Source organism: Scophthalmus maximus, chromosome 19 (assembly GCF_022379125.1).
Source record: "Scophthalmus maximus strain ysfricsl-2021 chromosome 19, ASM2237912v1, whole genome shotgun sequence".
Classification (NCBI taxonomy): domain Eukaryota; kingdom Metazoa; phylum Chordata; class Actinopteri; order Pleuronectiformes; family Scophthalmidae; genus Scophthalmus; species Scophthalmus maximus.
Genome location: NC_061533.1, coordinates 15,923,877 through 15,950,506, shown reverse-complemented (window position 1 = coordinate 15,950,506; position 26,630 = coordinate 15,923,877). Strand labels below are relative to the sequence as shown.

General features: G+C 44.3%; 1 protein-coding gene across 11 annotated transcripts in view; it reads left to right on the top strand.

The window, feature by feature from the left end:
• The window catches only part of mctp1a (multiple C2 domains, transmembrane 1a), a 127,425-nt gene that overhangs the window by 59,962 nt on the left and 40,833 nt on the right, over window positions 1-26,630 (top strand). For 8 of the 11 annotated variants that reach the window (XR_004794578.2, XR_004794577.2, XM_035640196.2 and 5 more), the window contains exons 5-15: window positions 207-318; window positions 2,094-2,132; window positions 5,232-5,396; window positions 5,978-6,108; window positions 6,472-6,658; window positions 13,560-13,653; window positions 18,336-18,438; window positions 19,258-19,360; window positions 19,948-20,049; window positions 20,604-20,678; window positions 22,919-23,038. Coding sequence is in view for 9 of the 11 variants with exons in the window: in XM_035640196.2 (XP_035496089.2) it covers window positions 207-318; window positions 2,094-2,132; window positions 5,232-5,396; window positions 5,978-6,108; window positions 6,472-6,658; window positions 13,560-13,653; window positions 18,336-18,438; window positions 19,258-19,360; window positions 19,948-20,049; window positions 20,604-20,678; window positions 22,919-23,038 (1,231 nt within the window). In the remaining 2 variants the exon portion in view is untranslated. The remainder of the gene's footprint in view (window positions 1-206; window positions 319-2,093; window positions 2,133-5,231; window positions 5,397-5,977; window positions 6,109-6,471; window positions 6,659-13,559; window positions 13,654-18,335; window positions 18,439-19,257; window positions 19,361-19,947; window positions 20,050-20,603; window positions 20,679-22,918; window positions 23,039-26,630) is intronic. The other 3 variants (XM_035640198.2, XM_035640195.2, XM_035640197.2) reach the window with 2 other exon arrangements.

Genomic DNA, 26,630 nt, shown 5'->3' with positions numbered 1-26,630 from the left:
ACTACCTGAATTTATTATTTATTCAAAAATCAAAATGAGTTCTTGAAGCAGTTTTTTTTCCTATTTGATAAATGTTTATGTAGGATTCTTGCACTTTTGGGTAATATCTTCGTGGTTGAATGCACTTACTGTAAGTCCCTTTGGACAAAAGCGTCTGCTAAATGAATGTAATGTAATGTAACTTGGTTTGCTGTGCTTCCCTGCAGGACACTGGATGTGACGCTGGACCTGAAGGACCCACAGTACCCGGAACATAACCTGGGCAGTCTCGAACTAGCTGTCACCTTGTCACCGAAGGATGGAGACTTCAGGGATGCTGTAAGAAAACTATGTGATCTTTCACTCAGATTGCATTTCCTTCTCATTCAGAGGAAGTATCGTTTTCTATCTTACACACTTCCTCTGTACATCGTCTTTTACATCGCGCCAAGATAAGTAATGAATGAAACAAAAAGTAGAAATGCTGAAGAGCATGGTTAAGTTTTTCAGTAAGAGCCCGCACAAATCGATATAATAAGTTTGATCATCTTCACAATTAAAGTTCCGCAACAGTGTTATTCTAGTTCATTGAACCGTGTCTCTGTACATCAAAAACTCCGGCAGGCGGTGTCGAACCTGAGTGTGCTGGCTTCATTCAGCCTCAGTTTCTGGAAACTCTCCCAACTCAGCAAATGTGTGCGCATAAACACAAGTGTAATTAATATGTTCGGTGGAAAAGTTTCATGTTCAAAGAGCACTGGATTCTCTTTCTTAATTATGTTGGCTCTTGTGCCTCTGTGGACATGCTCGATGCTTCAGAGTTGCATTTATTTCTGTTCAATTATTTGTTTGGTTAATTGGACCCCTGCATGCTCCATCCGGAACAAGGCAGAGTCATGGGGGAAATATTTTATTCCTTTTGATCTGATGTCTTAATTCTGGTGCTTATTTAGTACTGTAGTTCAGAGAGTCCACATTTGACAGAACAAATAAACTCTATTTAGGTTAAGCATCATTTTGGATTTCTCCAACTGTGAAGAAATTTAGTACAAGGTTATACCAGTACATTCCTATGACTCTCTGTTGCCATCTCCTGGTATGGAAGAGTAAGAAACAATACACATTTAACTCTACTTTTGAATTACTATTAAATTGCTAATGATGTCATGACTTGAGTTATTATATTAAATAATAATACATTTTATTCATATAGCACTTTTCCTTATACTCAAATTACACTTTGCGTAAAAAATAACACTGAAAACAAATACAAAATCGCATAGTAATAATCATACAATAAAATCACACATTATAAGCAGTTTTGAAGAGGTGAGTTTTGATTAAGGAGGATAAAAAGAATCAACAGTGTTCCTGTACATGTTGTGAAGTTCAGGAGTGTTACAATAACATTAGGGAAAGTGTGTGACTTTCTTTGTGCACATGTGATTATTATTTTTATATGTGAAACTTTGATTGATGATTACATCCACAGAAAAACTTTTTCCAAAAAATTAAATTGAAGGCCAAGTTTGATACCTGCGGAGACCTTCAGAACGTTTTGAGGGCATGACATAATCCTCACTCTTATGCTTTGCCTCTCCAAAAAACAAAGTTTTTTAGTCTTGTGTTCAATGAAGTCCAAGATGATTCTCCATTACTGGACCCAAACATTGAAAAAAAACAAAAACACGGGCGAAGCAAACAAGTAAGCAGCTATTTCAGTTGCTGTCTTCGTTTGGGTTGAGGAATGGGAATGCACTTTGTAAAAGTATAAAAAAAAGATGTTAATTCTGTATGAGAGGCACAAACAGCAGCCACTGTATACATACATACATACATATTTATGTGTGCGTTTGTGCATATGCAAATATCTATCACCGTATGATGAGTAAAATCACCTCTCATACTCTGCCTGCTTAATTAACTTGCATGAATGACAACTGTCCCACTCTCCTTATCTAACCCCCCCCCCCCCCCCCCCCTCCCCCTCCCGCCGCACCAGACCAGGGCTAACATATGAACATTATACACCCCATGCCCTTTAACCTCTAATCCTGCAGCTTTAAGGGGGAGACAATGGGGGGCCCTCTGTAACCGCTTTGTCTCATTTACAGACCATGCTTTTGAGAAGGAACTGGAAACGAACTAGTAAGGTAAACTAAAACAGCATGTAACCCCCACCCCACCCACACACTTCCAACTGTACTGTAACCTCGCTACTGACCACACCTCACCTGTCCCGCACTCTTCACTGGTGTCCTGGTACATGGATTGGAGTCTCCCCAGCCCCCTCCCCCCCCCCCTGCCTTCCACAGTGGTATTAGACGTCTTTTTTTCTTTCTTGATCAGTTCTTCAGTTCTCACCGTCACCCGTGTATTTTCCACCAGCTGCAATATACCACCTGCTCTCTGAGTGGAAGTAAACATGTTTTTTGAATGCAAGTTCGACAGAGTCAGAAGGTGAACTACATATCTGAAATCATAATTGAAGAATTCGTTGTTTTTTTTTTTAATTTTACGCTTTGGATTGTGTTTGAAACTAATATTTCAATTAGAAAACAATCTGTGATAATTATCCTTTCAAGAGCGAGAAAGAAAATCACCAGTTACAAACTGACAGCTGATTTACAGTGAAGTCCTCTGTAGTGTGACAGGGCTTCACTATACTGTACATTTGTCTTGCAAGTAAAAGAGCCTGTTGAGCTCCAGGTATACTACGTGTTCATGCCTCTCCCACCTTTGACCTGCACTGTGTATTGCAGCTACCGTGTGAGAAAATTAAGGCGTCCTGCAAAGCAAATCTTCTGTGAAATAAGAACATTTGTTAACTGTTGACAGATTCGAGGACTCTGTCGGACCCCTTTACATCTGGTGGAAATCTGCGATCGTTCATATTATTTTGAGTTTCCATCTTGTCAAATTTGAGAGACCTGCTTGCCGCCTTTTGGTTTTTTGTCGTACGTGATTCTTGTTGGCTGTCACGTTGAACCGAAAGCATGCTGGTCGAGTTCATGCATGAAGCACCTACCACCTATGTTTTGTTATTTTAAAGCCAAATACAGGATTATATATAAGTATCAGGGGCAATTTCGTAAGCACGGTTATGTTTATTTGCAGCCTTTGTTTGCTCAAGTTTCACTTCTGACAAGGTACATAGGTGATCTTTACCTGTTGTCGCTGAGAAGGAAAGAGACTGAAACTCAGTTTTACTTTTAGTTGATATCCCATATTGCACCTATAGAGCCCCTGAATGATTCCTTAACCGAGTTCAATATCCACCCAGAGACACGGAGACACATTTGAAGTGCGCTTGGTTGGAGCTGGGCAGACGTCCTGCTGTATTGTGCTTCCCCAAACCGAGTCTTTGAAGCCTCCAAACTGGGCCATCCCGCCTGTGACTCGGGAATTAGCTCAAACACTAACTAAGTAGCTACTGTGCTACCCCACCGAAAAAGAGCCGCTGCTCCTGAGTGCCTCCCTGCCGCCGTGCTCGACAGCATACGGCACACGGTTATTTTTACACAAGCACTTCTTTGTAATGAAGCATATGTGAGAACTGAACCCACAGTAGGAGATGGCAAACTATTCAAGAAGTAGTTTGAGATAATAATTATGAAGTCAGATGCACGTTGAATTCAGGTCTCTCTAACTTTTACCACAAGGCAAAATGCTTATTTTGGCACTTCAAACGTTTCTCTTCCTGCAAAGGGCTGACAATCGTTGAACCATGTGCACGGCTGTATTCGTTTTTTAAACTGATACGTCGGGATCTCTTCAGGGCTCTCAGCCTCCGAACATCTCCGTGCATGGTCTCTTCCCTGCTGTGCTCCGGCAGAGAAGATGTGGATTCCTCATTCAAGTAGCTCCCTTTTTTTTTTTTTTTTGTAAGAAGAAATATGTAGCAACAAAACAAGGAAACAATTAGGATTATGCCGGAGTAGGACATGAGGGCAACCTCTCGTCATTAGCATACAGTGTGTTAGGAGCGAGTGGAAGAGGAGAAATGAAAAGATGTGGGAGACGCTGTACGGGAGGTTGGCTGTATTTCAGGGGGCCATTCGCATTGTTTAATGTCTGGAGAATGGAAATTAAGAGGCTCCGTCTGCAGATCAAAGGCCTGCACTTGCGCGGCAGGGTTTGTTCAGAGTTTAATGAAATTCACCCGCAAAACAAAAGCTATGCTAATAAATTCTCCCTAACGAGGAAGGAGGAGAGGACGGCAGAGAGAGAGAGAGAGAGAGAGAGAGAGAGAGAGAGAGAGAGAGAGAGAGAGAGAGAGAGAGAGAGAGAGAGAGAGAGAGAGAGAGAGAGAGAGAGAGAGAGAGAGAGAGAGAGAGAGAGAGAGAGAGAGAGAGAGAGAGAGAGAGGGGTGTATTTGTTTGACAAATAAATACTCTGCTCTTTGTTTTAGTGAAGAACACTGACATGATTCAAAGAGAGGTTAAATGGCCCTGTGAGTGCTGAGAAAACTGTTGGGGGGGGGCGACTTAAAATATGGACAATCATCAATCTGAATTTGCGGAGCGGTCAACCTACAGCACTGCCAGATGGAATACGAAAATGTACACAAGTACACTTCAACAGCATCTCAGTGGTCTTCCCATTTTTGGGGCAAGAGAGCCTATTAATCAACTTGCCTCCGTTGCTTATTATTTATTATAGTTCAGATTTGTATAGAAAAAAAAAAGAAGAGAAATCGCAGTAACGTACACGTTCTGGTGGAGACCGCGAGTCGACAGTGGATTCTAAACACTCTATCTAAACGATAGAAAGGGGTCATGGTACATGTTCCACATTATCCCACAAATGTGGATGAAACGATACTAACAAGAGCCGTGATGGTGTTGGTCAGCATCCCTAAGAAACAGTTGAGTGGATATCGTGGAACACTGTTTTGTAACCTATGATGATTAAACCTCAAGGGTAAATTTGATTATTTTCATTTTGTGTTATCCTTATCCTGTGTGTTTTGCACTCCTCCTCTCCGTGTTGTCCCTACGTGTTTGGTAGTTGTGAGTTTTGCCATTGACTTAGTCTGCACAGGCCTTAATTTCAACATGGGGTTAATTAATGCATATGTCTTTGTACGTGTGCTTATTTTGTGGATGTTCGTGCGTGCTCGTTTCTGTATGAATGCACGTTTGTGTAAATGTTTCCTGAAATGTGTGTGTGTGTGTGTGTGTGTGTGTGTGTGTGTGTGTGTGTGTGTGCGTGTGCGTGTGCGTGTGTGTTTGCGTGTTTGTCTACCGCAGTATCAGAGTATGCGTCTGTCAGATGTGCACAGAAAAGCCCAGCTGTGGCGAGGTATAGTCAGCATCAGTCTGATAGAAGGTCGCGGCCTGCAGCCCATGGATGCCAACGGCCTCAGTGACCCTTACGTCAAATTCCGGATGGGGCACCAGAAGTACAAAAGCAAGGTAAACAAATCCTCCTGTTGGTGAGTATGTTCCTCAGTAAGTGGTGTGAAAGGAAGTTTTTATGAAAGATTTTTACTAATTTCCATATTGAATGGAACCACCGAGGCAGGCCTTTTCAGTTATACTGTTATTATTACAGTCCAATTAAGTTATGCTCGTTTGAACATTGCTTATTAGAAAAGCTAATTGTTTACATAGAAGCACATATGTCTCTCTAAATGGACTACTTTGCACTAATAAATGTATTTGCCCCCTTGCTGTTGTTGTACCTGCAATAAACCTACAAACACGTAAATATCTCAAATCAGTGGCACACTTTTTTTTTAATCTTCCTCACTTTTCTGTGTTCTTCAGTCTTGACTTATTGTGGACTGCAGAAGGACGGTGTCATGCATTTTTGCAGTCTTTTGTTTGTTTGTCGTGCAATGCCGCAGTTAATCACCTTTAATTCACATAATCTGTGATCAATCAATTCTTAGTCGCGCTATCAGATTATATGTATAAGACATATACATATCACACATCGACAACTGATATGTATTGACAACTACAACATTCATTAGATTGTGTTGTTTCGTCAGACAATTCCCAAAACGCTGGGCCCCCAGTGGAGAGAGCAGTTTGATTTCCACCTGTATGAGGAGCAGGGCGGCCACGTGGACATTACGGTCTGGGACAAAGACGCTGGCAAGAAGGACGACTTCATGGGGAGGTATAGTGGTCTTCACCAGTCATATCTTTGACCGACAGACAGGATTGAGCTTACAGGAAAATGTTGCTCAATGATACTTTCTCCAATCATTTTAGTTCAAAATGTCAGTCATTTGTATGGATTTAATCTTTTTTTTTAACCTCCTGTTCAATAAACTGCAGTGTACAGCATTCATATGCCAACATTTTAAATTTTTCCTAGTCTCCCATTAGCCTGCCTTGGTTTTAACCAGAGATATACCAAGGACATGCCAGAAAATCAATTGAGATGCCTGTTAAGTTTTTTCTTTTTTTAAATTGTATCGACTCTGGCGAACTGGAATAAACACTAACTCTGGAACTGTATTTGTTTTGTGCACTTCAGGTGTACCATTGACCTGTCGCTCCTCAGCAAAGAGCGCACATACAAACTGCACCTGCCGCTGGAGCAAGGCGAAGGTGTGCTGGTGCTCCTGGTTACGCTCACCGCCTCTGCCGCCGTTTCCATCTCGGACCTGTCGATCAACATGCTGGACGACCCGAATGAGAGACACCAGATCATGCAGAGATATGTGAGTTCCTTTATCAGCGGGTGTCATGCCTGCTTACTGTTGCACAATCAATAGCTGGACTCAGGTAACAGATGTAGAACTTACCTGGTAGTCAGATTGTTTGGCCGACCCTCCAATTTTGTTACATCTCTAAAACGTATTGAGGTTTTATCATACAACCCAAGGTGCTCATAGATGGGAACAAAATTTACTCTTGGTGACTTTTGGAGAATGTGCATCTATGTGTGGAATTTTCAACTTCAGACACACGTTTGCCTGTGCAACGCATCCAACGGACAGGGGCGAAAACATAACCTCCATGGTTTCCCTCACACAGCTAGAACAAATTCCATGCAGTCACCCGGTGTATTATTGTTCATATACCTGTGGCTTCTTTCCTCGCATGGATCACTGTGTGACATGGAGTGTCGACATGTCCAAGTTGCAAAGACAAAGGAAAGTATGGCTTTTGTGTCACGAGTCCGACAACACCTCCCTCGTGTTAATCATCAGAGCTCTGATGGGTATGAAGTCACGATATATTAGCATTTTATAAGGCGTCTCGTATTGCTCAAGACCAGTCTCTTTTTTCTTTTGTTCACAAGCTAAATGTGCGGAGGCTGGAAATGAAATCCACCACGCCGCAGCTGTAATTTTCTAAGTTTGAAGTGCAAAGCAGAGGAGTAGGAGGTGCACAAAAAATGGAAAGGAAGAAAAACACGGGGTGTGGAGGTCAAGGAAGGAGACGAGAAATCACGTGTCTCTTTCAGGCAGAGTTGTTTTGGATTTGATGTTTGAAAAATATGCAGACTCACATCGGCGGTTTGTTTCTGTTGCGATGATTCACACCGCAAGTTTTGTTTGGTATTTGCATCGGTGTCCTGCAGTGATTTGTGTGTTGCGAATGTATGATTAATTCATGTGGGTTATTTCATTCCAGTGTTAAACGTCTTAGCTTGTTAGCCAGTTGTCGCTGACTTGAGCTTAGTGTTAGAGAGCGAGAGAGAGAAGGAATGAAAAAGAGTAAGCCCTAAGGCCCCATCTGTTCCAGAGGCCCTCCACTCAACACAATGGTTTCAGCCTCTGCCTTTGTCTTAGCCTGGTTAACCCTTTACACCCTGTCATCCTCACTCCGTGCTACAAAGACACTCACATACAACTTACACACGCACGCACACGCACACACACACACACACACACACACACACACACACACACGCACACACTCGCACACACTCGCACTTATTTCCAGTAGATTTTATTCGATGACAGCCTTGACTGGGACATTTGGTGTTATCAATCAATGCTGCATCCGTATTTGCTTGACTTAGTCTAATTGAAAGGCATAAGATTTTGTCACGTAATGTTTTCAGACTAATTTGATTTGAGACTTGATAACAAAAAAGAAGTGCCTATGACATTTCATCGTCTAGGAGAGTTGTGGGGGCACCTTATCCAACGAGTACCACTCAGTTACTTCCCACTCTTTGTGTGGGTGTCCAGTGAATGTGTTCATACAGTACATGGCTGTTTGTTTTTGCTTGAGAACCAGTAGGATGTGCCCTGGGTTGCGTTTCCCAGTGGCTTCGCCAGGCCAAACACGGGTGCCACGACCTACATAGCCGTGCCGGTGCTTTATTGGCTAGCTGCAGGAGGTCGATCACTTTGCTCCACGCTGCAGCAACATCCCAGGATCAGAGGGGGGAGCTCTAGGACCGAGGAACACGCGTGCCTCTCCTCACACTCACAAAATGACGGCGGGGGAGTGTGGGTTTGTGTGTGTGTGTGTGTGTACTTGTATGTAATAGGGGGCGAGAGGTAAAGGGTGAGGGTTGCACTGGGAAGGGAAGGCGTGTAAAATGAAAAGAAAAAGCTATTTCACCTCTCACACAACTCGCGCAGACCCCGTTTTTCTGCTCGGCTGAAGCCGAGACATTTCCCTTCTTCCGCCTATTTCTTTTCCTCCTTTCTCACACACCCGACATCTCAGCCTCGGCGCTTTCTCTGTCGCCGCAGTGGCCCTCCTGTTAGATGAAGGAACGAAGAGATAGAGGGTGGAAGAAAGTGTGTGTGTGTGTGTGTGTGTGGGGCTGGGTTTGCAGGTGGAGGGCCACAGTGAGGTCGGTTTGAAGACTTGAATGGTCTCTACCTATTAACATATTCCTTTTTCCCCCCGACCGGCTGTCTTTCGGTTGCAGAATTCAATAAAGATGTACTTTATCAAAAAGCACTGATAAGACCAAGTACCACCACTCATTCATAACAATGCTGTGTGTGTGTGTGTGTGTGTGTGTGTGTGTGTGTGTGTGTGTGTGTGTGTGTGTGTGTGTGTGTGTGTGTGTGTGTGTGTGTGTGTGTGTGTGTGTGTGTGTGTGTGTGTGTGTGTGTGTGTGTGTGTGTGTGTGTGTGTGTGTGTGTGTGTGTGTGGGTATTTATGCTTGGGTACAACTTAATGACTGGTATTATCATCTTGAAATCAGCTGTTCAGCACAAGCCTGCAGCACAAATCATCCACTGCTGCTAATCACGAACACACACACACACACACACACACACACACACACACACACAAATGCAGCACCTACCTGTGTCAGCTGTCCAATAAAAAGATGGGGGGTGGCAGAATAAAACAGTCTGTCATCATCACAGCTTTAGAGAGTAGAGAAGAAGAGAGTTGAAACCCTCTGCCTGTCCCAGCCGCCAGCGGCATGGCCCACCTTGCTCATCATGAAAGAACACATGCACAAATACTTTAAGGTAGAGTGTAGCAGTGGATCACATTGATTGAATGTCGTAAGAAAGAAACAACACCGCATGCGTCCATGCACACTCGGTTTGATAACCTGAATTTCTAAAAAAGACATTACTGATTTAAAACCAGAGGCATGTCCTTGTCACAACCCCCCACCTCCCCCGGCCGCTGTGCTGTATTTGGCTGGTTTTGAAGCCCCATCCCAATCTGAGGCCAAGCGGGTGATAGACTCGATAGCTGTTCTGCACTGTGATGGCTTTCTCTGTGCACGCACTGTGTGTGTATGTCTGTTACAGTATGTGCCTCTGTACACTTGCATGTGCAGCGTGTGAATGGGAACATGCGAATTTCTGCTGCAATCGACTTTGAATGCAGCTGATGGCAGAGCTATATGCAACACGGCGCAATACACCCACTCAATGACACCTGCCTTAGATATGTACTATTGCTCACTGTAACCTTTCTTTCATCCCTAATTACTGTTTCCTGAAGCAGAGAGGGACAGAGGGAGAAGGAAAAGAAGAGATTTATGCATTATGGTGGCAAAGGGGCACACACACTAATGGCTCTTAATGGTTCCTGAGGTGGCTGCAAGATGAGTGGATGAGAGGAGGAGGACATGGTGACCTCCACTGGAGTGGTGGCACTTCACCACCCACTCCCATGTACTGCGTTGCAAACGCACCTGCAGTACCTCTCCCACCCACTCCGGTGCACTGCTCTGAGGTGAAGTAAAAGGGACCCGACCTGGACAGGAAGTGCGATAAGCTGCTGCGGGGAAGTGAGGCACGGGGCAGAGAGCAAACTTTGAGATCGACCCTTGACAGACGGTGATTGTTTGTGTTTGAGCGTTTTCACAGTCATTTCGATCAACTGTCCCCCCTAAACTGAATGGGTACTGGGCAGATGCTTTGTGTGTGTGTGTGTGTGTGTGTGTGTGTGTGTGTACTTGTGTGTACTTGTGTGTCAGATTATTATTCGCAGCGCTGATGAAAGGTGACACGATGCAAAGATGACAGTGAGTCTAAAGGCTTTACCGCCGTTGATTCATTTGTGTTTGTGTGTCTGCGCAGTGTGACAGAGATGGGAAGAAGACGTCACAGTGACAAGATGTCAATCACTGGCAGGGTGGGGGTTTGTCTTATGAAAGCCAACTCTGTCCATCCTTTCATTTTCTCTCTCCTCTCCTGTGCTCATCCCTCCTTCTCATCTCCTTACGCCCATCATTCCACCTGCATGCTGATGGGGGTGTGCGGAGATGTAAATCGAGGGGTGGGGGTTGGTCTTGGCCTCTCTTCATCTCTCTTTCTCTCTCACCTGTCTGTCTGTCCAGCCCGTCTATAGCTGTCTATCTTTCTAATGGGGATTTGAATTCTCGTGGAGGATGGGTATGTACTCTCCACCAATCATGCATTGAGGTTGAACCCTAAGTGTCCCCTGAGGGAGACTATGGTGGAAGGAGGAAGGGATGAAGAGCGGAGAATTGGTTGGGGGGTTGTAAAAACATCTCTGCATCTGCTTATTAAGGAAGTAATTGTGTCTCATTTTCTTCGTTCCACCTCTGTGCCTTATTTCTGTATATTTTTTCGGGGTATTGTCTGAAATTTTACTATAATGCTGATGGAATACAAACATGATTTCCATAAAACTTATTTTTTTTCCCATTTAGCCATAAGCACAAGTTCACCTACAACAAATGCACTCCACAGTTGGCAACATTTTATTCAGATTAAGTATGTAAAACATTTAAAATCTAACCAATAAAACACAATCTGAATTGGTTTGAATTATAATGTATATCCATAAACATCATTCGGTGCAGTGATTGGTACTCGTTGCTACAGACCCATTTTGGTTCGTCCCAAAACGGCCTCACAGTTGGGTCATCGGTGTCATGACATGTTCTTCTGTTGAACACTCACACACCAACGGACCAGCCGATAGTTTGCCCTCCTCTCTTCCTCTGTTGCCTCCTTCATGCCCTCTCTCAGACTCTTTCTCTCCCTCCGTCTCCCGTCTTGGCTGCCCCCCAATAATCACAACAAGCAGCTGTATCTTCAGAGAAATCGTGCCTTAAGATTGAGAGCTGTCCCCTCTTCCCCTCTCTCCCTGTATGTCTCTCTCTCTTTTTCACTCACACACTCTTTTCCCCCTCTTTCTTTCTTTCTTTCTTTCTTTCTTTCACACACACACACACACACACACACACACACGCACGCGCACACTCTCCCCTCTCATCTCCTTTAGAGAGCTTTTGGACAATGATATCGCAGGAAACAGGCAGAGTCTGACAGAGTTGGTAATAATGAATTAAGTCTGTAGCCTGGCCCTGACTCTGAAATTTAAATTATAATTACTCCTGTGGGGATGGAAGGGGTTATTGCCAGGGAGAGAGAAATAAATTGAAGTGAAGTGCATTTCCACTCTTGCTTTTAAGACACGCCGACATGCTACTCAATTTGGCCTCGGTGTAGGTTTTTCTATGCATGTGTTTATACCTGAGTATTTGGGTGTGAACAAAAGCATGAGTGTGTGTGTGTGTGTGTGTGTGTGTGTGTGTGTGTGTGTGTGTGTGTGTGTGTGTGTGTGTGTGTGTGTGTGTGTGTGTGTGTGTGTGTGTGTGTGTGTGTGTGTGTGTGTGTGTGTGTGTGCGTGCGCGTGCGCGCCTCATGGCCCAGATCTCCACAGGTCTTCCTTTTATTCGTCAGATTCACAAACTAGTTTTTTTCACACAGTCATCCCTCTTTCTCCTGGTTATTAAAACCTGGTGTACACAGTGTTTCCCCTTCTCATTTTAGACAATCGCGAAGCCTCATGGCAACTCCTGGCTGTGTAAATGCAAATGTGTTCATGGTGTGTAAGCATGCAACGGGGAGGAGCCTATCAATATGTGCTTTATTTGTGAGTAAGCTTGCGTGTCTGACTCTTGTTGTTTTTACAGCTGATGTGTTTATCTGCCCCACAGTTTAGTGGGATTTTTGTTTCCCTCTTTCGTTCGGATGTAGTCTAAACTGGATAGTGTGTGAGTGTGTCGGTCAGTGTGTGTCCCTGCCTCATAACTATGATATCACTGCCGGTCACGCTTCGCTGGATGTGTCTGTTCACCACAATACCTCTATTATGGCATTATCAGCCTAATACTCTCACTCTCCAATCTCTATATAATGCAAACACAGACGCATTTCAATCAGCGAAATCACATCACATGCAAATTGTGCTCATGTGCCTTGATCTCTTGCACATTTTTTCTCGATATTTTTCTTCCTATTCCCTTATTTATGTATTGCACATCATCCACAAATTGTTTTATGTAATTTTATCAACTCATATTACATATATTTCACCCTCTAAACACCTTAGCATCTCATTATTTCACACAACCCTGTTGTGGATGTAGTTTGTGGAATGACAGTAAAAAAAAAGTTAAAACCAGGAAGTCTGGATTTTCTGTAAAAAAAAATCCTGACTTCCTGGTTTGCACCAGGAAGCTAATCAGCTTTGGGTAAAAAAAGAAGAGAGAATTCCTTCAGTAATGCACATCAAAGTCGTAGCTGTTAAAACTGCATTCCAAGTTTCCTTCATTTTGTTGCTCCCCGCATAGTCAATATAAAAAACAACACTTTTCACTTTCCTCTGTAACTGACTAAATGAGTAACTTGTTCATTTCTAATAGATGATTTCATGGAAAAGCACAGAAGAAACACTGGACAGTGAATAGTTTTGGTGCATGCTCCACTGGCTATTCTCATTGTATGTTAGGAATAAATACAAAACAATGTTCTACTTAACATATTAAAGCAACATGCCTTTTGTGTGTAACGGCCCATCCTTGTTCTACATTTATCCGTGTACTATTTGTTTTTGCAGTAACCTTTTTACAGTATATTTCTACATACTGTCGCTCCTCTTCTTTACCAGACTCAAGAAAGTTCCTCTATCCAAAAAGTACAACGTTAGGAAACATCTTTAACAGGCTATTCAGTGAAATTAGATTCGGCCATTTGTCTTCAACTATAAATGCCAGCTCTACATTTTCAAATACGGACTGCTAAAGGACATATTCTACCCTTTCCTCTTTTAATGAAATGTCAGGCTATTGACCTGTCTTTCCCTGCGATGCTAATTTGCCACCCTCTTTGACCTCTCACCCCTGTTTCTGTGATGTTGCAGAGCCTGTGGAGGTCGTTCTACAACCTGAAAGATGTCGGAGTGGTGCAGGTAAAGGTCATCAGGGCGGAGGGACTGTTGGCAGCAGATGTCACAGGTAAGACGGTGACCTGAAGTTCAAACAACAGGATAATAACCTCTGTAGTGCCTTCATTTTTCGTCTTCATATCCGTGCTCAGACGCTTGAAAATAATGTGACAAACCTCCGTTTTTGCTGTCCTGCTAATTTCTTTCAAAGTGGACACCACTTGAATGTCTGATGGGTAATCCTACAAGAGTATGTTTTTGATGTAGAAAAATAACTTTGCTCAAGTTTTGGATCGAGACATTGAAACTATTTCCGCGGTATGTTTTCCTCCAGCAGCAATCTGCCATAAATCTAGCCAAAGATAAAGTCGGGCTGTAATTTTGGCGTAAGGGATGATCCTCTGTGAGAATCCTCCGAGAGAGTTAAAGTCTACTTTGTGCAGGCCACTAAATTTGTCTCTACATTTTTAGAAAAGATGCAGGCTGCTCATTTGAATAATAGAGAAAAAGTGCACATTTGAACCAACAAATCTCGCTCCCCCCTCCTCCTCCTCCTCTGCTTGCTCTCTCTGAATCCTCCGTTCTCCATTAATTCTTACTTTTAATTAGGTCTGCAGTGGACAGGGCTAGTTTTTCACTCTGTATTATCTAGTAGAAAGAGAAATATGTGTGCGTGCGCGTGCGTGTGTGTGGGAGAGAGAGGTGGAGAGGTAGAGAGAAAGTCTAGAGGTTTCTCCATCTGAAGCAGCCACAGCCACAGTCCCATTAGCCAATACAGAGTGGAGCTGGTTGATTTGGGTTATTGCGTGGAGCGACCGGAGTGCACGGCTAACGGCTCTTGTATTTCACTCGGAGCAGAAGTTTGCTCCATGACCTCGTTGTAGAGCTCATCATTCAGTCTGAGCTTCATGGATACTTGATTGAAAAAAAATCATGAGTACAACTGTGCAAATACAGTAAAATGTCTTTTGGCTGTTTGTTTGATTTCCACTCGGCCTCTGCCGGCTTGACATGGTCATAGAAAAGACGTTTGATTTTCAGAGCTGTGTCTCGGCAGCCTGTGGTGATTTTGAAATGATTCTTCAAAATTCACAGTAAAGGTGTGTTCTGTCTTGTGGTGCCAACCAGGGCTAATACTTAACATACTACTATAACTGAATACAAACCAATTGGAAACGAGGGATACATTCAGATTTCAACCCAGCATTGGTTTCTATACTGGAACCATTGGGTTGCTTTTTGACATCATAATATGGGGCCATTTTGAGTTCAAACAAACGATAAAGTCTTAACTGAACGTGCAAAAATGTAACTGCAATGCCTGCCATATTTGGTTTACATGGAAAACTTGCAAAAGACAACATACACAAGAAGATGTTTTGACATGGGAAACTAAACTTTCACATGGGTTTTTAAAATAAAATCGGTTGGCTCCAACCAAAGAGATCTCAAATTTAGACAGTCCAATTTATGACCCTATTTGAAATTATGCTTTCTTACAGACACAAAAGAAAAACCTCTCTTTTTCCCCCTCAGAAAATATTTTCCTTTCAGTCAGTCAAACTCATCACAAATAGACAGAGTAAGTGGTAACAGACGGGCAAAGGGACTGTTTGTAGTTGGCCTATTCCTATTTTGTGTGTGTGTGTGTGTGTGTGTGTGTGTGTGTGTGTGTGTGTGTGTGTGTGTGTGTGTGTGTGTGTGTGTGTGTGTGTGTGTGTGTGTGTGTGTGTGTGTGTGTGTGTGTGTGTGTGTTTGCGCCCGTGTGTTTGCGCCCGTGTGTGTGTGTTTCACTGGCAGAAACAATAGTAGAGCCACGTAAGAGCCCTCACCGCATGAACACCCTATTTTAACATCCCAGACCAGGAGAGGGTCAAGAGCAAGGTGAGAGAGAACAGGCGGACAGACAAACAGACGCGCAGAGAGCGAGAAAGGGAGAGGAGATCAGCGAGCGAGAGAGAGAGTTCACCATCTCTCTCCCATTCATGCTGCCCGTCTCCTCTCCTGCCTTTTCTCCTCCTCTCTCTCTCTCTCTCTCGCTCTCCTCTCCGGCCGTCTCTCTCTCTCTAATTGAAGTGTTTTTGTGGAGTAGCTCCTCTCCAGCCCGAGTAGGATAACTGAAAATAGTCTCTAAAACCAACAATCCCCTTTGTCTGCCAGCTCTCGTCTCTCTGAGTGGATGCTGCACTGTTAGAGCCTTTCAGCAGGAACACGCACATTGCACGTCCAGCAACACCACGGCATTTGTAGACTGTTAAGTTTGGATTTTCATTTGGCACATGGCTGTGGATTAAATTCTGCCCCGGCGTATTGTAAAGTGATGGGCGAGCTGAAAAAAAACCAAACAATTGCAACAAAAAAATGCTATTGGTTTACATTTTAAAGTCTGGATAATAATGAATTGTGATTATACAGGAGGAGGAGAGCGTGCATTCCCCCTCTAACCTCACCCCCTCGCTAACGCCGAGCTCCCTGAGAGGCAATTAAAGAGTGCTCCTTCATCTCCGCACTGTATTCATCCTCCACACTTATCTTAGGGCACCCTGAAATGAGTGTGAGCCCCGCTCATCCCCGCAGACCCTCAGCCAGCGCCACAGAGAGACGGGACCCAGAGGGGGGAGGAGCTGTGCTCGGACATTACCTGGATGGTCGCTGAGTGGCGCTCAAACTTGAGCGTGTAATTGGTTAAGACAGCTGCCTCTGGTGCTGGTGGCCAATAAGGTGAAAGTTCATCACCAATGACAACTGGCTCTCTGCTGCAACACAGTCTGCCATATCATTAAAAACGGAATATTCAGAAAAAAACTTGGGGAGGGACGGGGGTAATTTCCATCTCTTAATTTTGGGTGATTGCATTTAAATTTAATCAGACCTGATTTGTTTATGCTATGGAAGTGCTGGGTTGATTACGGAGGATTTGAAATTTCCGCAACTAGATACAAAAATACTGAATGAAAGCTGCTCCAAGGCTCTTGAGTCGGTTGGGTTTTGTCTATTTGAATGTATGTTGTTTTCTATCGGAGGAGTCGCGGCTGTCAATATCCACTTCAAACACTTGATATCAATAGAGCGCCACAAACAGATATGAAAGGCAACACCTACGGCCCAGCATTGATCACAGTGACATTTACTTTGCACGCCCACTAAATGTCCTGCCCTTGTCACAACATTTGAAGAAAATCACACCGATCAATGAAACACTCGCACACGTTTCCCATGACACACACACACACACTCGCACACACACACACACACACACACACAAATGTCACGGGGCTGTTGAACTCAATCCCAACTTTACAGAGTCTTATTATGCAACGTTGCTGCTTTATTAACATTATTATTTTTTCAATGTTTTCCCTGGGATTTCGTGTAGGACATTTTTTTATTTTTTTATGTCCTGACCCAGCCTTTTCAAGTGATAAGCTTGAACAAACAGCTCCACGGCTCCCAACAGTTTTTAGTAGAACATAATGATCAAAGGCTGAATTAAGAGTTTTGTTGTTTGTTTTTTTCAGTTCATTTTGAGGCGGTTGACGGGAGGTGGGCTGGCAGGCATGGGGAGCTGGTCTCAGTCCTTTCTGTGTACAAAGACAATTGAAATATTTGACGTTAGTAAACAAGTAGAGAGTATATAAGACATAGTACAGTATGCTATTCTCAGGAGGCTGAAATAACTCTGTGATTATGTTTTTATTATGTTTTTGTTTTCTCATCTCGGTCCCTCTCACCTTCTCGCTACCCCATTACATAACCAGAGTAAATTGTGAATTGAAGGTTTTGTTGGAATGAATTAGCATTAATGAACATGATTTATAATGAATCGTATATCATACTGGTTTTACGACATCTAAGAGTCTTTAAAGTTCTCACATAGTGTAGTAAAGTTTTATCTTTTGCTGCGACAGGCCACTCAAATTATTTTATATGTGATCCTTGAGTTTTAAAGTGATTTATTCGGCACGATAAATCTGCATGTGGATGTATGTTGTTTTTTTATTATTATTGTAAAATATCACTTGTTATATTAATGAAACTAATCAATGGAATTGCTGCCGATGTATTTTCTTGTCATAAACATGAAAATAAAATTTTAGTATTTAATAGCCAAAATCTTCCTCTGCAGAAACGATGATGAGGATTTTATTTTTTTCCGCTGTCATTCTTTCACCATTTTATTCTCATATTATTTTTTGCTCCAACTCAGATTTTGAATTTTTTGTTGTACTTTGCTGTTGCCGCCACCGTCTCACCGCACACTCTGGAAGTGCTAATCAGGAACCAGCTACATTTCTCACAACCCTGTCTTTATCTTCTGCTCTGAACTTCTGTGGCCTCCAGAGCCCCCCCCCCCCCCCCCCCCCCCCCCCCCCCGACCCCTCCTTGTGACTGCCGAGGGCACAGTTGCCCTGGAGCTTATCTTCGAGTTGTCCATGTTCCCAGGGTGTTGATAGAAACGGCTTGCAGCTGTTCCACTGATGTACTATTGTATAATATATACGACATCGGGGGGTAAAAATGAAATAATCATATTATTGCAGTTGTGATAAGTACAAGGTATTGGGGCTGTGATGTGCTACACGGGGAGGACACTATACTATCTGTGTTAATACGATTGGAGGTAGACAAAAGCTGCCGGAATTGCCTAAGATGCTTGTTTCCCTTGAATCCTCACGCGAACGGAACTTCAGTGTCCACAGTATTTCTGTCTCTCTTCTCGCAGAAGGTCATTGTCGTGTTTTTGCTCGGCAGGTAAGAGTGACCCATTCTGCGTGGTGGAGCTGAGTAACGATCGGCTGCAGACGCACACCGTGTACAAAAACCTCAACCCAGAGTGGAACAAGGTCTTCACTTTGTGAGTGGAGTATCCTAATGCACATGACTTTGTATTCACTGCAGTAATGAAATTAGAAATAGATTTCTTTTTTGGGGGGGGCGGGGGGGTTAACTGTCATGTATCTTTGAATTTAAGACCACATATCACAGTTCATGTGGAATGCTATTTTTGTTGATGAACTTCAAACTTAAAAAATATTCTGTGATTGTTTATGCTGCTTCTTTAATGGTGTTTTAAAAAGTATTGTTTGCCAACAAGAAAATCCAAGATATTAGCAAGTTAAAAAGATGTCTCGTTGAATTTTCCTAATACAAAATAATTCTTTCTTTTTTTCCGGATACTTAATTATACTGTGGCTACAGTTGGATGTTAGTGCAGAATTTATTATATACCAACACTGTACTGTATGTGATGCAGATTTTCCCACAGAGTAAATATATATATATATATATATTTTTATTTATTTATTTATTTATTTATATATTCTTTGAGTGTCACATCTATCTCATAGCCTCTTTTCTATACATAACATCAGCCATATTCTTGGCAGCCTAGTTTTAACAAAGCTTCACACTTAGAGTTCTACTTAGCTCATGCAGTAATGCAGCACTATTTCACACAAAGTATGTTAATGGCATTTTTAATCATTTATGTAAATACACCTGGGGTTTTCAAAAATGAGGCATTTTTATGCCTCATTTTTGAGGCATAACATTTTTAAAGTTTTTAAGCTGTTTTCTTTGTTTCTTTAATATATAAAAGACGCTTATGCGAGATGTGATTGCAGCCCATACTTTAGTAAATGGGTCGGTGGCATTGTCTTTGTGTGTGGTTTAGTAATGTGAAGGACATCCACTCAGTACTTGAGGTCACTGTTTACGACGAGGACCGAGACAGAAGTGCAGATTTCCTGGGGAAAGTGGCTATTCCTCTACTAAATGTGAGTCAAAGATAGATTTCTGTGTGTTTCTTGTCCTTGTCCCCTGGGGATAGCAGAGAGAACATAGAGGAACTGTAAGAATGAAAACACACAGTGGAGATATAAAAAGCAGAGGTTATTTTTGCAACTCCACTGATGAGACTGTTATTATTTCACAAAGAGAAAGAGATGACAGGAGGGGGGCAAAAACTGAGGAGAGGCTGGGAAAAAAGTAAGAGATTGATAGGTGAGAAGAATGAAAGTAAGGGGATGAAAGATAATGTGAAAATGACACTGATCGAGAGATGGAACGATGTGATTTGGAGAAAAAAAGAAGAGTTTCTCTTCCATTGGAAAAATATAGATGGCCTGTAAAAGAACTGTGTCTCTCATATCCCCATGCTCTGCTATACAGTATGATTCCCCAGGATAGTTAATTTCTGTTTGACAGAGTCGCGCTGCACTGGGTAATGAACAGGTACTTGTCAGAGTTGCCACAGTTGTTTGGGTTCCCTGTCAGCGCCAGCAGCTGGGGTTCAAAGGTGGCCCGGGGAGCCGATTCAGTCGGGTATTGCCAGACAGACGCCTGTCATGTCCCTCTCCCACAGATCCAAAATGGAGAACGCAAAGCCTACGCCTTGAAAAGCAAGGAGCTGACAGGGCCAACAAAAGGGGTCATCTTCCTCGAAATAGACGTGATTTTTAATGCTGTAAGTCTTTCTTTTGCTTTTTTGATTCTCCTCCGCGATTTTTTTTTTTTTTTGCCCTCCACCCCCATTATCCTCTCTCTCTCACTCTCTCTCTCTTCATCCTCTCTTGTTCTCTCCAGCGATCCCCCCTACGCTGCTGTTGTCTTTATTCTGTCGCCCCCCCCCCCCCCCCCCCCCCCCCCCCCCCCCCCGCGCGCTTCCATCTCATCCCTCGTCCCTTGTCCCTCGTCCTCGTTTTGGCTTTAATTATCGAAGACTCCCTCTCAGCAGTCTTTGTTCCCCCATCCACCATCACTGTGTGTGTCCTATGGCGGCCATCTTACCGCTCCCTCTCCTGCTCTCTGTAGCCTCTGACATGGGGCATGCTCCACGGATGTGCTGCCATGTTAACTCGGCACACACCGTGTTAGACAACCCTTCAGATTTTTCCAGATATAGTCCCATGCTAATTTATTGTCCGCATCGCTATGATTTCACATATCCGGATCATTGTCATTTTCATTCCTACCATTTGCTGTGTATGACACCTTGTGTGTGTTCCCTCCATCCTCCAGGTGAAGGCTGGCCTCAGGACGCTGATTCCCATCGAGCAGAAGTATATCGAGGAGGAGCCCAGAGTGTCCAAGCAGGTACATCAGCAGCCAACACTTATCTTCCACCTCTCTCGCTCACTTTTATCTACGTCCACCACTGTATCCGCTATTCTGCTTCGCCGTCTGAAGCGAAACCAACAAGCCTGGAGAGTGGCATCTTGCAAAGTACAACAACTGTGCGGGCAAGATATAACAGGATGATTGAAGGAGAAACAGCGTTTCATTTCTTTTTTCCTCTCCTTCCCTCCTCTCTCCCTTCTCTCATCACTTCCCCCCTCGTATCCACTCCGAGTGGTGAATAGAAATGTCAAGCTGTCAGCTGTGGGGTGCATAAGTAGATTGGCTATCCTTATAGTTGGCCCTCTTTGCCACTGCTGCTTTGCACTTCATTGTCACGCCACTCAGTGTGGCGGCACCACAAAGGGCTGAATAGTAGGGGCTGGCCCACATCAGATGTGTCATATGAGTGACCGTTTGGGCTTAGCAGTCAATGCTGCGCCATGCACAGCCGACCGCCGCCATGCCCAGCGCAGCACAACACGCAGCCCCCATACCACCCCTTTGTCAGGCCTCCATATAGTCCCTTCTTCCTCACTGTGCCTGCCTCCTCTGTTTTTCTGTGGCACTGTCTCGCTCCACTCTATGCTCCTCTCCCAAGTGCAGAATCCTTTTTTCATCTCCATTTCACCCCTGACTCGCAGAGATGACCCATGTCAACGTCTCGCAATGATGATGTCACTGGTTGCTTTGGAGGGATTGCCCCATGAGGGCTCCTTTGTGGGCTAGCAGCTTCCCTGCTGCTGCTTGCCGTTTAGTGTGTGGACACACACAAACGCACGCGCGCGCGCACACACACACACACACACACACACACACACACACTCCACACGCGCACACACAACAGGAAACAAAAAGCTGCCTGCCAAATACAAGCATTTAATTGCAATTATGACATTTGGCTTAATAAATGGCTTCACCGCTTTTCTAAGTGTTTTCAAGGAATAACTCAAGGCACTCTTTGAAATAATTCATGAAAAAGAAAAAAATCTTATCAAGGCAGTTATGGCAATAATGAGCCTGGAAGAGTGCAGCGTGTACATCAAGTGCATGCGCTAAGGAACATTGAAATGGATGATTCACAGTCTTGCAGTCCTCAGGGTCTCTGTGTCCCCAGCAGGACACCACACAGTCATCCTCAGTTTGGCAAGAAAAGGCTTCACATAATTACACATAGAGAAGAAGGAATCCTCCTCTCATCTAGCATCAAAGCAGCCAAGCCACCCCTAACCACATGCAAATCCACCCGGAAACCCACACACACGTACATGCAGACAATAGATGTTTCTGTAGTGCTACAAACATGCACTGTGTAGCCACAGTACACGCATTCAAACACACACAATTTTCCAAAGAGTGAAATAATGGCATAGAATTATTTTTTTTTTGAACAGCGATCTGCGGAGACGGTCTGTCCTTTGGGATCGCTTTCTCCTGGTGGTGACCTGATTGGGTGGTGGCTGTTATGCTATTCCCTGAATGGTTGGCAACCCATTGGGAGGACAGCAGTTAGCCAGGTCTCTCTCATCTCTGGCCAAATGCCTGGAGAAGCCTCGGGGAGGAGAAATCCGGGGGAAATTGTTATTATTGTACTTAACTTTATCACTGGGACAGTAGACTTGAAGAAACACAGTGTGTCGGCTTGTTGCACTTAATGCAGCCATTTGTCCTGTATGTTGATCCACGTCCATGTACAGTATAACTATCCAAAGAAGGAAACACAAGGATGTCCTTGCGCTGTCCTCAGTGCTGCAATTCTGTAACGCTGAAGAAAAAAGTGAGGTCAATACCACAAATTTCAAGTCGTAACTTGTAAACGCTCCGGTTTACAATGAGACGCCACAGTACTACTGGCAGTATATCATTTTAACAAAGGCACTAATTATGAGATGTAACAAATCTCAAGTGAACATAAAGGAGAGAGAAGTGACCTTTTAAAAGTGTGTCCTCACAAACCTCCAGATCTGAGAGGCACCGTACGGACCGATCACTTTGCTCTGTACCTTTTTTGCAGTGCAGTGCACGTGGAAAGAGCCCGCAATGTTTTATTGTCCTTTTTCAAAGATTCACACACTTTCCACCCATTAATGTCAGTTGTATATCCTTTTCAAAATGGAGCGGTGTATATCGCAATGCTGTTTTCCTTGTTATAGCACCTTTTCATCTAAGCGCCAACTTGTTTCAACCACTCGCTTGTTTGTCTTCGTTCCCCTTTCCAGCTGCTGTTGCACAACTTCAACAGAGTTAGGCGCTGCATCATGTTCCTTATCAACACCGGCTGCTACATCAACAGCTGCTTTGAATGGGACTCACCACAGAGGAGCATCTGTGCTTTCGTGGTATGTAGAAGTGAACTTGCATACGCACCGTTTTAAACTGAAGCATACAACGCACACGTCTGCAGGCCAGTTACCATCCACATGCAGAGTGAGGGAGCAACATGTTCACAGACTCCAACAAAGTATTGATCCTCGACTGACAATTGCACACTTTAACAGAAGAGATTGTTGACGTCTCAAGCCTATTTAAGTACATTCCCACACACACTACAAACTACTCACACACTAAATACCATGATATGATCGTCTCCATTAACTCCTTTCTCTCTCTGGCTTTGCGCTACATACACAAGCACACTTGGTGTAGACTTGGCAAGTGTCTTGTTTTTTTCCCCTGAGAATGAGGAGAGATTTGCTGTTGCAGCTTGCACACCATTCGGATGAGACCCTCAGGTATCTGGGACAACTTCGAAGATGCGACTACAGTCTGTCGAAGTGTGACGGGCTGTTCCTACGGAGAGTGGAAATGGCAACCTCTCCCATCAGCCTCCTCTTCGTCCTCTCTCACTCTTCACCCTCTGTCTCTCTCTCTCCCCCTGCTGTCACCTGTGTCTGGCATTAAAAGGTGAAGTGTAATTGGACAGCAGAGCTATCAGTAAAAGACATTCTCCTGCAGGGCAGTGAGTGGCTGCATGGAGGTTCCTACCCTAAAGATGACAGGGCAGGCATTTAATCCTGTCTGGTTTAGTGTCCTGACTTAAGCAGCTACGGGACAGGTGGCCCCGCCCCACCCCAGCCCTTTACCGTGGGAGCACTAAGTGTCTCCACAGCAGACATGAGACATTAGCAGCATTTGACTGTGTGACACCAGTTTCATCACTGCACAGGCTGTGTGTGTGTGTGTGTGTGTGTGTGTGTGTGTGTGTGTGTGTGTGTGTGTGTGTGTGTGTGTGTGTGTGTGTGTGTGTGTGTGTGTGTGTGTGTGTGTGTGTGTGTGTGTGTGTGTGTGTGTGTGTGTGTGTGTGTGGTCACAGTGTCATCACAAGACACGGGTCAGAAGAGACATAATATCGATCAGTTAACATTTTCCCTCCGTGCGTCCGCTGTGGTATGTTTGCATTTTCTCTCATGTAAGGCGCAGCCAGGCGCAAGCCCTCAGTTCTTACCTTCAGAAATAAATAACAATGTCAGCAAAAAAAAAAAAGAGAGAAAAAAGTTGGAATTCGCGCAAAACAAGGTCACTTCAGAATTGCCAATCTACATGGTGAATGGAGGATGCAGCCTTGGATAGAGCAGCCTCCATGTCAGTGCACACAAACACACGTGTGCACGCCTTGTGTAGCCCTTCAACCTTTTTGAAAACATAGTTTATAGTGCATCCATTTCAGTCTAACAGTGCCAACTATTCATATCCTCATTTTCCTCGCTTGAATTTAGAGTATTCAGATGACGATAAAGGATGTATCTGGGCCAAGGGCATAGCGTTTTATAGTTTATACAAAGTCTGAAATTTAGGTGTCATCGTGTGCCCCCCCCCCCCCCCCCCCCCCCCCCCACACACACACACACTTTTGGGAGTCTGCTATCGTAGGAGTATGCACTTAGCTAAAAGCATCCGAGTATTTAGGGTCTCTCGTCTACATAGGTACCCCCCTCACTACCTTCCATTTCTTCATCCTTCTCTCATTTCTCCCTCACTTTGAGAGGCCTCTTAATCACCACGCTCATCTCTGTAAGTGGGTTTTTATGGGGGGCCATCTGGCCAAGGTGGTGCGTTCATAAAGGTGTGCGGCTGTGTGTGATTATGGGCATGTGTGTCTGTTCACATGCTCGTGTGTGTGTGTGTGTGTGTGTGTGTGTGTGTGTGTGTGTGTGTGTGTGTGTGTGTGTGTGTGTGTGTGTGTGTGTGTGTGTGTGTGTGTGTGTGTGTGTGTGTGTGTGTGTGTGTGTGTGTGTGTGTAACTTTCCTGTTGCCACGGAGGTGGAGTTGTGGGCAATTCAACCAATACATTTACAAATGTGTGCACTTCTTAAGACTAAGTATGCCTGCTGGATATAGTGTGATATAGGGAAGGCAATGGTACATCGTGGTCATACTGCGTTACTTCACAAGGTTCCCCCTGCAAAAAACGCTCAAAATTTTCTTTGTGGTGCCGGACTCTCCTTCTGCCCATGTTCTGCAGTGCCAGCTGCATGTACACATCGTCCGACTGCGCCAGCTGTGATTAGTGTGTGTGTGTGTGTGTGCGTGTGCGGGGGGGGGGGGGTTTGTGTAACTGCGAGAGAAATTATTGCATAGTCTCACATGCAGCTTCTCTCTCTCTCTCTCTCACACCCACGCTGTTGTCACCCACCCATCCCGACAGTGAATCAGCCACCGTGGCAGCTTTGCCTGAGGCGTTGGCACAATGGACGGGACTGGAGTTACCTCCTGTCCTGCATGATGGGTGGTGTCTGTGTGTGTGTGTGTGTGTGTGCGTGTGCGTGTGCGTGTGTGTGTATGGGTGGATCTCAGTGTCTCTGTCTCCCTGTCTCGAGGTTAAGCGTCAGCTTCCTCTCCCCACACCTGCGAGCTGAATGTCTCTCGCTTCAATCTCTTGTCCATCCATCCTTGCTCCCCTTTATCTTTCCCTCTCCTCCCCTCCGTATGCCTTCCCTCCCAGAGAGGTGAGGCCATTGTGGCGCTGAGCGGTGTTGGGTTCTCTTCTCCTGCCACTGCCAGCTCTCCCTACGGCCCCTGCAAGACAAGGCTGTTATTGCCCCGGGGACCGCAGGCCTCAGCAGCTCTTCCTCCAAACAAATTTGCTGTAACTTTATCTGCAATTGGGCCCTGAATTGGGAGCAAATAGAGGCAGCTTTGTGAAGCCAGGGGAAGGGCGAGGGCAGCGAGCTGGGGGTTGTTGGGGAGGCAGGGGAAATGATACCAGGCTCTTTTATGTCAGGCAAAGTAGGACTCTTATCAGGAAGAGAGCCCAGACAAGGGAGCTACTTCTAGAGGAAACTGGAGCACCTATCACCTGCTTTGCATTTAGATAAAAATTCACCCTGCTGAAATAAAAAGGGGGAAAAAAGCAAAGACAGGTACAGAAGCATCTATTGGAGTGTGTGTGCTCTTTTTTTGGTGTGTGTTTGCACATGTCTGGCTGATACACACACTCTGAGTTTGATATGCACACACGCGCGTGCATGCACGCGCGCACGCGCGCACACACACACACGCACACACAGAGCAACAGTGCAGAGACGCCATAGCAGTCAGTGGCACACACCACTCGAGGTCTCTTCAAATTGCTCCTTTGACTCCTCTTCAAAGAACCCGTCTAACTTTTAAAAGTTTTAAAGTGTGGAGTTCGTCTTTGCCCACAGCAAGGGACAGCTTTGAAAGATATACTTTCACATTTTACTACTCTCCTGATTTGCGAAGTGAATGATAGTTGAAATATAGTGGCATAGCTAACAGAGAATTCCAAGTCAGAGTTTAATCACCAGAGATAGAGAGACTCAACAGAAGATGCACGAGGCCCTTTGTTGAGTAGTCGGAGACTAGGTACCAGAGTGCTTGTTGTAGGACTGTGGCCATAAAATCATGAATGCTTTATTTTAACTTTTTCCATTTTATTACAAAATGGCACATTTTTGGTAACACGTTGCT